Raw genomic sequence first — 12,630 nt, 5'->3', positions numbered from 1 at the left:
TCTATCATTTCCGATGCATTTTTTTCAAAAATGTAACGTGGTAACCAAATTTGAACTAAGGATTTGTGCTTAGCGGGCAAAAATACATCGGAAATGACTATTCACATTCGTACAACAAAAGAGTTAAATTTTGTCGTTCGGTGTCATTCATCGGCACAACGTGCATTTCTGCTAAGGAGAAAAGAGGAAAGCGTGATACATGGATACTAGAGCGAGCGAGACACCTATAGAGACAGCGCGGTGTCCCTATTGCTGTCTCGCTCATATTCTCTGCATTCAAGCGTTGAGTGAGTGAGACAGCTATTGAGGACACCACTAACAGCTATCACGTCTGCTGATGTTTTCTCTCTCGATCGGACGACGTGCGAAAAGAATGCAACATCGAAATATCTCCCACCACTTCCCCTACGTGCCTTCTTCGCTTCTCTCGCGTTGTACGTCAAACGTACAGTACGCCCTCCGTATACGCCTGTTGTCGCTTTCGACTATTTGACAGGCGTATACGGACCCGCCGAGGGACACCATACTTGCCTCTGAGTGTACACGTGTGTACACGTGTATACAGTGTTCGCAGTACTGGCAGTAATTTTGGAACACAGCCTATGTATATACGTCATTGGTTCCTATTGGCTAATGCCTATTTCTATTGCCTGTAGCCCATGGACATAGTATTATATAGATAATAAATAGATAGTTAATATATAGATTTGTTCACGTCGCATGCACAGTGGCTGCGTTCCGAAATTCACTGCCAGTACTGAAATTCTATAGTTCATGTCACGTATACTATAGAATATCAGTACTGGCAGTGAATTTCGGAACGCAGCCAGTATAAGTATATACAGTAGGGACACTGAACTTTTTTTGTGGTCTCCACTTTCCAATGCGCATGCGTCAGTATGTCCTACCAGCAAGATGGACGCTTCCGTAGATGACGTATTGGGGAACGGTGCACTTGGACACGGTGCATTTGGACACAGCCAATCACAGCACCGTATGATTAGAGACATTTTTAGGGTCCCTTGGAACAGCGACTTGTGATTGGACTGTGTCCAATTGCCCCGTGTCCAACTGATATACACCCGACGTATTGAGGTTAGTAAATAGTTTATACACATATTTGTTATGTATTTGTTTGTGGTGTATCAATATAATTCTTTACTAAGTCTAAATTATAATAATTTGTTACACACAATAGTAAGAAAATGATTAGGGGGGGGACACAGTTGTGTCATGTATAAATGCCCGAATATTTCCGGACGAATACCTGGACTAAGTTTTTTTCGTTTCCCGAAAGATGTAGAAAGGTAAAAGTAATAATTTTATTAATTTTGTAAGAAACGGTGTCCATTCGTCCCGTATTTTATTAGTAGAAACCTACACCACAGGGGGCGCTAATGCCTGAACCGCCGCTTGCGCACCTTTTTCGCGTTATGCGATAGGTCGAGAGAATAGCTAAAGATCTGCGCATGACCACCAGATCACGTGGTGAGAGACGAGCTCTCGGATAGGTAGAGAGACGTAGAAAAGAGGAGCGGGGTAGAGAACATGGCGAGAGGTGTGTCACATGTAGAAACCGCGAAGAGTTTAGAGTGTATCTTCCATGCGAGTAATAAAGTATTGACAATAGAGTTCTGAGTGCAATTCGACTAGGCGCTATCCCTATCGCCCATTTATCCAAGGTGTTCCCACTGATCAGCTTGGTTCGCCTTCCTGGCACTTGTGCGTAACGGACGTTACTGCTAAAGGAGATTCATAACCAATAAGTTGGCTATCTTCTTTTATACTGTGAGGCCTTGCTTTTGGCACAGCCGGTCTCTTACAGTAAAATACATCAGAAGTGGGATAGTTCGCTGTTATACCCTCTCAGCATTCAGCCAGTCTTTGTTACGCAGTAACAGTATTGCATCATCAGTAACGGTCGTTTGCAAAAAAAAAAAAAAAAAAAAAACGCCCGCCATAACGGTAGTTTTTCCCGCATTCTTTGAGTGAAGATAGAGACACCTCTAGAAGTACCATCTCCCGGACAGAAGTCGAGACGTTAATCTGTGAAGAAGATTTTGTGATACAAGTTTCGTCAAGTACAATGGAGAGGCAGGAGGTTGAAGATCTTTCGCTTGATCAGCTCAAGGAAAGAATTACTAGCTTGGGACTAATCCCAAGGAGTTCCAGATCGGAATGCATTGATCAGATATTCTCATATATGGAAAGACGTATCAATGATCCTCCAGTTTTACAACGTGAAGACATTCAACCACAAGGTTTGCCTAGCCAAAGTGCGCAATCTCTGACTGTTCAGCATTTGTCTGCGTCAATGGCTACGATGCAGCAGTCAATGTTAATGATGATGGAGCAGATGAAGCGTTTGATGTCTACTGCAAATATCAATGAAGTAACGAGTGGACAGGACGTTGGTGGGACAGATTTACCTGGTGTATCATCCCAAAACATACCGCCCGTTCCAATCAGTGTACGGACAACACAGCCAACCTCGGTGATGTATCTCCCAGCAACTGCTTCAGCGGTTAAGCTTTTAACTCCACAGATTCCGGCATACGGTGGATCAGAGGAAGAAGATGTTGATTTATGGATCCGTAAGGTGGACCATGTGGCTCTTGCTCACGGAGTGAGTGAGACGGTGACTTTACTAGCAGCATCTAGTAAATTAAATAGTTTGGCCAGGGACTGGTATGACATGAATATAGAGTCAATTAATAACTCTTGGCCAGTGTTTAAGCAGTCTATCTCGGAAAGGTTTGGGCTACAAATCCCGTTCCACATAGCCATGCAGAGAGTGGATGCCCGTAAGTGGAATTACCATAAAGAATCGTTTCGTGATTACGCCATGCAGAAAATGAAATTGCTGCATCGCCTGCAGTTACCTGAGAAGAGTTGTATCCAGTTAATTATAAACGGCATTGGCAGCTCAGCGTTGAGGGCATCAGCAGCATGTCTGAGAGCAAATTCTATAAATGAATTTCTGAATCAGATGTACGAGGTCACAAGTGCTTTTGAGATGACATCGAAAAAATCTCCACAGCCAATGAGGAAGGAGAAACCGAAAGCGTCGCCTCGTTCACCTACGAAGAACGATCATCAGTTGAAAAGTTCCAGAGAGACCTTCTGTGCTTATTGTAAGACGAAAGGGCACTTGAAGGCCGATTGTTACAAACTGAAGAGAAAGGAGCAATCCTCCCAGCAGTCAACCACGTTCGTGCCGCCACCGGTTGCAGTAGTCGTTAAGAAAGAGGACGACCCATCACTGGTGGGATGTGTAGAGGATCCTCGAAACCGAGTGTTGGAAATGAGTGAGCCAATCACAAATGTCTACACCATCAATGGGAATATATGTAATATGAGTACGCTGATTGATACAGGTAGCCCTGTTTCATTCATTCGTTTTGCGGCATACAGGTTATATGCCAGATCAGATTCAAAATTAGAAAAGTCGGGATATAATTCTCTTAGAGCTTTGAACGGTACTTATATTCCTGTGGTTGGTGTGTGGCACACAACTATTAAATTGTCGCTTTTACCGAAGGTCGAGTTAAAAGTTGATTTTCAATTATTGGAAGATAGTTCGAATACTACGCATATTGTGTTAGGACGTGATTTTATTAAAGAAAATGAATTGAAAATATCTTACGATCCTAATGCTGCTTGTAGCTCAAATAAATTAGAGCTCTTAAATAAGGTAGCTTCCGCAGATGTAGTCGACCTTATCGATATGCCGGTTACTGATAAACCTGTTTGGTCAAATATTAAAACCGACTTTGGGAAAGAAGCGGACAATGAGGTAGTTGAACTGATAAAAAATGTAATTGATACGCCGGTAGCACTAGTTAAAGACGATTATAGCGTTAAGGTCGTTTTAAAAGACGACTCAATATATGCATACGCACCGCGTCGCTTTGCGCATGCCGAACGAATACAAATTCGAGAAATTACCGATGAGTTAGAGAGAAAAGGCATTATTAAGACGAGTTCGTCGCCGTACTGTGCTCGGGTGGTCCCCGTTAAAAAGAAAAACGGTTCAACGCGTCTTTGCGTAGATTTAAGACCCCTTAATGACCGGGTCATTAAGCAGAAATACCCCTTCCCGCTTATAGAAGACTGTCTAGCGAAACTAGGTAATAAGCAAGTGTTTACACTCTTAGATTTAAAGGAGGGCTTCCATTTAATTAAAATTCACCCGGATCACACTAAATTCTTTTCTTTTGCCACGCCGGACGGGCAGTTCGAATTTAAGAGACTTCCATTTGGATTTTGTGAGGCTCCGGCCGAATTTCAACGAAGGGTTAACTATATCTTACAACCCCTCATAAGAGAAGATAAAGTTTTGGTGTACATGGATGATATCCTCATCCCATCAATCACAGTAGAGGAGAATTTATCTGTGTTAAAACAAACATTATTATTGCTTAAAAAATATGATTTCACACTTAATTATGAAAAATGTCGGTTCTTAAAGAACGTCATCGAATATCTCGGTTATATTATCTCCCCTACGGGTATTACGTTAAGTGACAGGCACGTAGAAGCCATCAAATGTTTTCCAGTTCCGAAGAAAGTGCTAGAGTTGCAAAGATTTTTGGGTCTGACAAATTATTTTCGGAAATTTATCCCAGGATATGCCAGTAAGGCCAAGCCATTGCACAATCTCTTGAAGAAAACTTCTGACTTTGTTTTTGACGAAGAATGTAAGAAATCTTTCGACTTATTGAAATCGGAATTAGTGTCTTATCCAGTCCTGCGTTTATACAACCCGTCAAGCGAAACTGAATTGCATACGGATGCAAGTTCAATAGCACTTGCCGCTATATTACTTCAAAAACAATCTTCCGGTTCATGGGCTCCGGTCGCCTATTATAGCCAAGTAACGAATGGGGCCGAGAGTAAATACCATTCATTTGAACTGGAAATGTTAGCGGTTGTTAAGGCTATCGAACGGTTCCATATTTATCTATACGGTTTGTCTTTTACGGTTGTTACCGACTGCAATGCGCTGGTATACGCTGTTAATAAAGCCCATTTGAATACTCGTATCGCGCGCTGGACCTTGAGACTACAGAATTATCGATTCAAGTTGGTGCATAGAGATGGCAAAAGGATGGCACACGTTGACGCACTTAGTAGAATTGTGTCGTCAATAGAAAGCATGCCTCTAGAAAAAGAGCTGCAATATAGGCAACTCGCAGACCCACAAATCCGGGCAATTGCTACCAGTCTAGAAGAGTCCGAACATGACAAATATACGCTAGTCGACGGTTGTGTCTACCGAAAGTGCAATGATAAGCCAAGGTTTGTTATACCCGATAGTATGATTAGTAGTTTACTGCGAGTGTACCATGACGACTACGCACATTGTGGTGCGGAGAAGACGTATCAAGGTCTTTATGCTAACTACTGGTTTCCCTCCATGCGTAAGAAAACCAGAAATCACATAGATAATTGTTTGGTTTGTTTGCTCGCAAATTCAACGTCCAATGTTAAAGAAGGAGAACTGCAAATTTCGCCCATTTCGGACAAACCCTTCCAGATTTTGCATACGGATCATTTCGGTCCGCTTACTGAATCGTCAGACGGTTTTAGACATGTTCTAGTACTTATCGACTCTTTTACACGGTTTACATGGCTTTTGCCAGTTAGGAGCACAGGTTCAAAGGAAGTCATTAAAAATTTTATTCCCGTATTCGATGTCTTCGGGAATCCGGAGGAAATTGTTTCTGACAGAGGTACCGCATTCACCTCAGGCGAATTTGCAGAATTCCTAGAGTCTCGTTGCATAAGACATAGGTTGATAGCTGTAGCGGCCCCTTGGGCTAACGGAATGGTGGAGAGGGTGAACCGATTCCTTAAGTCGTCTCTCAGAAAGATTGTTGATGATCAAATGACTTGGTCATCTAAGTTGTCTACAATTCAATACGTGATGAATAACTCTTATCATTCCTCAATTAAGTGTACTCCTGCCAAGTTGCTTCTGGGATACGACCAGAGGAATCAGGCTGACTCTAAACTGATAGAATTTTTAAATAACCTTTGTAAGGATAAGGACGCAAAGGAAAGTGATAGAGATATTAGTCGGAAAATGGCTATTGAAGTCACAAATAAGATTCAAAATTATAACAAGGTGTATTATGACAAAAGGCATCTAACGCCTTCTAGGTACAAACCTGGGGATTATGTGCTAATTAGGGATACCACTTTAAAACCTGGAGAAGATAGGAAATTAAAACCTCCGTATAAGGGCCCATACCTAGTAGCGAAAACGTTGTCTAAAAACAGATACGTAATTCAGGATATCCCAGGATACAACCATACGGCCAAACCGTACAATTCGATTCTATCTCCTGATAGAATCAAACCGTGGATTAAGCCCGTGATAACCTGATTATTTTTTAAGTCTCAATTTATATTTTTTAACTATAGTCTAGCTTTGAGTTTACTTTATGATTTAAAAAAAAAAAAAAAAAAAATGTGCCATTGTATAAGCCAAAGACTGACCAGAATTAATAATTTTGTAATTTTGTGTTTAGTTTATTTATGCATATGTATCACGGTTGAGCATCTCATATGTGCAATGTTTATTTTGTTTGCGAGAATTATTGAATGTCACTCGAGACGTTTGACACGCCAGAATGGCCGAGCTGTAAGAAACGGTGTCCATTCGTCCCGTATTTTATTAGTAGAAACCTACACCACAGGGGGCGCTAATGCCTGAACCGCCGCTTGCGCACCTTTTTCGCGTTATGCGATAGGTCGAGAGAATAGCTAAAGATCTGCGCATGACCACCAGATCACGTGGTGAGAGACGAGCTCTCGGATAGGTAGAGAGACGTAGAAAGAAGAGGAGGGTAGAGAACATGGCGAGAGGTGTGTGTCACATGTAGAAACCGCGAAGAGTTTAGAGTGTATCTTCCATGCGAGTAATAAAGTATTTACAATAGAGTTCTGAGTGCAATTCGACTAGGCGCTATCCCTATCGCCCATTTATCCAAGGTGTTCCCATTGATCAGCTTGGTTCGCCTTCCTGGCACTTGTGCGTAACGGACGTTACTGCTAAAGGAGATTCATAACCAATAATTTGGCTATCTTCTTTTATACTGTGAGGCCTTGCTTTTGGCACAGCCGGTCTCTTACAATTTAATGTTTTTTTTAGGTCATGAAATTGTCGAACTGTATAACTTATATATAACATAAATATTTTTTTTTCAAATTGCATAGATGCAAATTATGGTTAAGGAATTGTGGACGTACAATTGTGGACGTACAATTGTGGACGTACAATTGAAATTCCAATGGAGAACTTATATAAAACATATCGGGTTTGTGGAAATCATTTTGACTCCACTATGTTTCTAAATGATTTGAAGAATCGCCTCCAACCACATGCAATTCCAAAAGAAATACATCTAGAAAGAAATACAATAGAAAATGATCTGTCAATGACGCATGACTCTGTATTAATTTGTACTGATCACATATCTTTCTCATGTAATGGTAAGCAAAATATCGATAATTTTGATATCTATTATATTTGTATCAACTGTTCTTTGTTATATATATAGTATATGCAAATTATGTTAGTATTGGATGTTCAATGAATAGTCGTTAAATTGTAGATCAGGATGCAAGCATTACAGGTTATGACAATGAAAAGAATGGGAGCGGTGTACTTGGACATGGTGCATTTGGACACAGCCAATCACAGCACCGTGTGATTAGAGACATTTGTAGGGTCCCTTGGAACAGCGACTTGTGATTAGACTGTGTCCAATTGCCCCGTGTCCAACTGATATATATCCGAAAAGAATCAGGAAAGAAATGACTCCTTTATTTCTGACAATGACATAGTGTTTTCATGTAATGGTAAGGTAAATGTCTATAATTCTGAATCTTATTTGTATGAACTTCTCATTTTAGTATACTTTGTCAATAATAAAAGCTATTGTTATGAAACGTCTAATTACTAGTTATGAAATTGTAGATCAGGATGCAAATATGGATCAAAACAGACAAAAGGATCAGGAAGTACAATGTAGACAACCATTAGTTATAAAAGATAAAAAGATACAAACAAATCGCATAATATGTACCAATTCACCACGAAAAAAGAAACTGAAAAAGAAAATCTATGCGCTACAAAAACAATTACAGAAAATGAAGAAGCAATTAATGCAACAGAAAGGAAATTGTACAAAGGATATTAAGAAATTGTCTGTACTAGAATATTGTGATGTGACAGATCAAATATTACCACCATCTATTGCGTCTTTTGTAAAAGTACAAGTACATCTAACCCAACAATCGCCGAAAGGTAGAAGATATTCTTTGCAATAAAAAAAAATGTGTTTCAGCTTATATTTGAGTGGACGTAAGACCTATGAAGTTTTATCGAAACAGTTTTGCTTGCCTAATAAACGAACCTTGCATCGCATGATTCAAAATTTCAAAATTGCTCCTGGATTGCAAAAGAATGTATTTGGCATTTTACAAATGAAATCATCTAATTTTACAAATAGTATTGATAAGTATTGCATATTGTGCATGGACGAAGCTTCATTAAAAGCTCATTTATTTTATAATATCAGCCAAGATGCAGTATATGGATTTGAAGATTGGGGTGATGGGAAATCGGCATTGCCAGCATGTAATGTTGCAGTTTTAATGCTTAGAGGTATATGCACGAACTAGAAGCAACCTATAGGGTATTTTTTCTTCATTCTACGTTTCCTGCTACTAAATTAAAAGATATAATACAAAGTATAACGCAATTGCAAGAAATTGGATATACAGTTATTGCATTTGTAAGTGATATGGGACAAAATTTTATGACTACAGCACAAACATTAAAAGTTACAGTAGAATCACCATTTTTTGTTATTAATAATCAACAAATAGCTTATTTTATTGACCCTCCACATGCTGTGAAAGTTAGTCGAAATAATTTTATGAAAAATAATATTAAATATAAGAGGGAATTGATTTCATGGAAGTATATAAAAGAAATGTACGACATAGATAAAAATAATGATCACAGATTAGCACCAAAAATAACAGATACGCATATTATGCCTACTAATTTCGAAAAAATGAAAGTTCGCTATGCAACGCAGATTTTGAGTGCTACAGTAGCTGCTGCTTTACATAAATTAGTAATGTCTTCTCATATTTCAAGCGAAGCCTGTGCTACAAGTAATTTTATTCAGAAAATAAATGATTTGTTTGACATGTTCAATTCATCTACAATTTTCCATGCAATAAAATATAGACAAGCTTTTAATGGTGATGATTATCAAATCGATTTTTTGACACAAATGGTACAATATTTAAATGATTTAACAGTATTTATAGCACAAGGAGTCGATGTTACAAGGAAAGTGAAAGTTTTCAAATATTGGTGTCAAAATATCAATTCTCTTTTGAAAATGTGGGATTATTTGCGTATTAAGGCTCCTGGGGAGTCGCATCATCCATCTCTTTTTAATGACGTCAGAAGCGAGAAAACGCATGCTAAAAATTCCTGCAAAATACGTCGAGATAAACAGATATATTCACAAAACGACATTTGCGATCGATTAAGTACACCTCTAAAATACTCCGTACACTTTCCTTTTGTTCTAAAAATCAATAGATAATCGGAAAATTAATATGACAAGATAATGAGGAAATTAGGTTAGAAAAGACGATTGCACGTCACATTTATTTTATAATTATCTGTTGATTGTTAGAACAAAAGGAAAGTGTACGGAGTATTTTAGAGGTGTACTTAATCGATCGCAAATGTCATTTTGTGGATATATCTGTTTATCTCGACGTATTTTGCAGGAATTTTTAGCATGCGTTTTCTCGCTCCTGACGTCATTAAAAAGAGATGGATGATACGACTCCCCAGGAGCCTTAATGCTACTGACATAAAATTTTTGTTAATGCATCGTTTTAATCAAGATGCATTAGAGAACTTCTTTGGTAAAATTAGAATTATGAATGGTAATGCCTTTAATCCTACACCTATTCAATTTTATTATTCTTTTCAAAAACTGTTTTTTGTAAACTATTGTACGCCAAGAACAGGGAATTGTGAACAAGATAATGATGAAATGTTAACGGGTGTGATTAACTTTGCGGCAAAATACATAATGTACTGAGTACTGATGAAAATGAAGCAGACGAAAGTGACTAGTAGTACCTGTGCATGTAGATAATTATGATTATCGCGAAATGAATATTAACGAACAAGACGCGTTCCGGTATATATCTGGTTATCTTATTCGTAAGTCTTTACAAAAACATTTATGTGACCTATGTTTAAATTATAGTAAAGAGTATGTTAATTTGGATGATACATCGGTGCACTTGGACACGGTGCATTTGGACACAGCCAATCACAGCACCGTGTGATTAGAGACATTTGTAGGGTCCCTTGGAACAGCGACTTGTGATTGGACTGTGTCCAATTGCCCCGTGTCCAACTGATATACACCCGATACATCATACTATTGTTTCTTTAGAGCGTATAATGCTACAAATAATAATCTTTTCGGTAACTTATGCCAAATAACAATTTTGTTGAATATATTAAGATTTTGGACAACTTATTTTTTATAAACATTAAAGAATATATTTTGCAGCCGTGTATTGTTACAAAATATGTTCAACTTTTCCAACAAGTCAAATTTAAGCCATCTCTTATAGAAATATCATACTAAGAATCATTGGTAATTACTTATTTTCAGTATTAAAAATACTGCATAATAAATAATTATCAATGATTCTTAGTATAATATTTCTATAAGGGATGTTCACATTTTCCACAGGAGTATGCCATAAAACTGTTAGCTAGAGTACGATTTAAAATTTATTAACAGGCGATTTAAATCACAAAGCGGTCGTAATAAACTAGTAATTATGCGTCATGAATAAAAGTTATGTTTTATGTTTATTTCTTCATTATTAAAATATGTTATTTATGTTATACATTATATTATTTTTTATTCATATGTTGAAGTATAATATTAATAAATTTATTATTGCGTTACAGTAATTGTGTTGCACATTGTTTTTTTTTTGCAGTTGCCGATTATGAGAAAATGTTATCGTAGTAAGAAGAAAAGTGGTAACCACCCAGGCAGCAAGCCGTCGTAATTTTCACGTCAACATGTCGTCATTATTGGTGAGTAACGTCATTTGTCCTTTAAGGACGTGTATTTAACGTCATGTTTTAGACGTCAAAATAACTTTGCAAAATGACGTTATGATAACGTTTAATTTACGATATTGTAGACGAATTTCTTTTTCGAATAAAAATATAAGTTCGCTATTCTTATAGATATATTTTCATATAATAATCAATTTAAACAATAATGGGGGATATGATCAATGATAAATCTTATCATGCTATCCTAGCAGCAAATATTAGTTGTCCAATGATTATAATCATAGCTATAGCTGTTTCATTAAATCAATATGTAATGTTAATCTCTACGATTTTGATGTGACAAAAAATAAATTTTTTGTTTGCTGCAAAAAAGAGGTTTTCTTTTTTGGGTGTTTTCGGAGAAACATTTGTGGTATTGGTCTGAAACAATGATGTAAACGTCGCAGGCCATACTCTGAGGCTGCGTTCCGAAATTCACTGCCAGTACTGAAATTTTATAGTATACGTAACATAAACTATAGACTTTCAGTATTGGCAGTGAATTTCGGAACGCAGCCTGAGCAACGAATGAAGGGTAGCGCACCATTGAAAATCGACCGTATCCGTGAACGCTCGTAGCGCAGAAGTTGTATTTCCCGCTTTGATCTATCTAACGATGGATGCGGTCCGTTAAGCGTTGCTGATGCGCCACAGCGACGACTAAACCATATTACTACATTTCACGCTTCAAAGCATTTGCAATGTTGAAAGGACTCTAGCTCTAATATAACATCTCTGCGTCTCAGCGGCGTGCGAACACGTGCGAGCATTATACAGATATATAGTAACGATTATTAGTTTTACTGCTTCATTCGTGCACTGTGAAAGTTATATACTGCATAATTTACAGTTACTACTGCATAATTTACAGTTACTACTGATTATAAGAGCTTTAGTGAGTCATATTAGTTGCTTTCCATTTACATCAAAACTCAGATAAATCTCACTTCTATCTTTGTTACTCACAGAATATGAAACAAAGATAGAAGTGAGATTTATCTGAGTTTTGATGTAAATGGAAAGCAACTATTATATTCATAGATTTGTACCATCAGAATATAACCTATATGTTATACTGGGATCTTTCATTTTACATGTAATATAATTTATAACATTATTATATGATAGAATCATATTTTGTTATTAATATTAATTGCATTAGATATAAAATCGGATATGTATACATTGATCCAGCTTGATGACATGTGTGAAGGAAGCTTAGCTGTTATCAACACTAATTGGTTAACGCCTCGTAAAACACAAGTTTTTTGGCCACCATATAAAAATATAACAACTTTTAACAAAGCGTTGAAGAAGCATGAAGAAATCAATGAAGAGAAATGGACGTTGTATGGTATACAGAGAATTTTTTATGAAACAAGTATGCTTAGCTAATTGTTTATCTCTATTCCTATTACACACACACACACACA

At 37.5% G+C, this 12,630-nt stretch overlaps 2 protein-coding genes across 2 annotated transcripts in view; both read left to right on the top strand.

The window, feature by feature from the left end:
* Positions 1-6,863: 6,863 nt before the first annotated feature.
* Positions 6,864-11,141, top strand: LOC116846840. The gene is made up of 4 exons (XM_032821175.1): positions 6,864-6,873; positions 7,243-7,500; positions 7,988-8,317; positions 11,074-11,141. Exons 1-4 carry the CDS (start codon positions 6,864-6,866, stop codon positions 11,100-11,102), a joined length of 627 nt encoding a protein of 208 aa, XP_032677066.1. The 3' UTR covers positions 11,103-11,141.
* Positions 11,142-12,102: 961 nt separating this feature from the next.
* Positions 12,103-12,630, top strand: part of LOC116846839 — a 1,477-nt gene continuing 949 nt past the window's right edge. Inside the window, exons 1-2 of the mRNA XM_032821174.1 lie at positions 12,103-12,293; positions 12,392-12,578. Coding sequence (XP_032677065.1) covers positions 12,213-12,293; positions 12,392-12,578 — 268 coding nt within the window. The 5' untranslated portion in view covers positions 12,103-12,212. The remainder of the gene's footprint in view (positions 12,294-12,391; positions 12,579-12,630) is intronic.

This window comes from Odontomachus brunneus, unplaced genomic scaffold (genome assembly GCF_010583005.1).
Source record: "Odontomachus brunneus isolate Ranch 3 - 2012 unplaced genomic scaffold, Obru_v1 Obru_scaffold_070, whole genome shotgun sequence".
In the NCBI taxonomy this organism is placed as follows: domain Eukaryota; kingdom Metazoa; phylum Arthropoda; class Insecta; order Hymenoptera; family Formicidae; genus Odontomachus; species Odontomachus brunneus.
The sequence above is the reverse complement of the archived record's forward strand: the minus strand, read 5'-3'. Positions and strand labels throughout refer to the sequence as shown.

Excerpts from the sequence above, each read along its gene's own strand:
- LOC116846840 (XM_032821175.1), top strand. Across the intron at positions 7,501-7,987 it reads CATATCTTTCTCATGTAATG|ATCAGGATGCAAATATGGAT; the intron begins GTAAGCAAAATA and ends ATGAAATTGTAG. Across the intron at positions 8,318-11,073 it reads AACCCAACAATCGCCGAAAG|TTGCCGATTATGAGAAAATG; the intron begins GTAGAAGATATT and ends TTTTTTTTGCAG.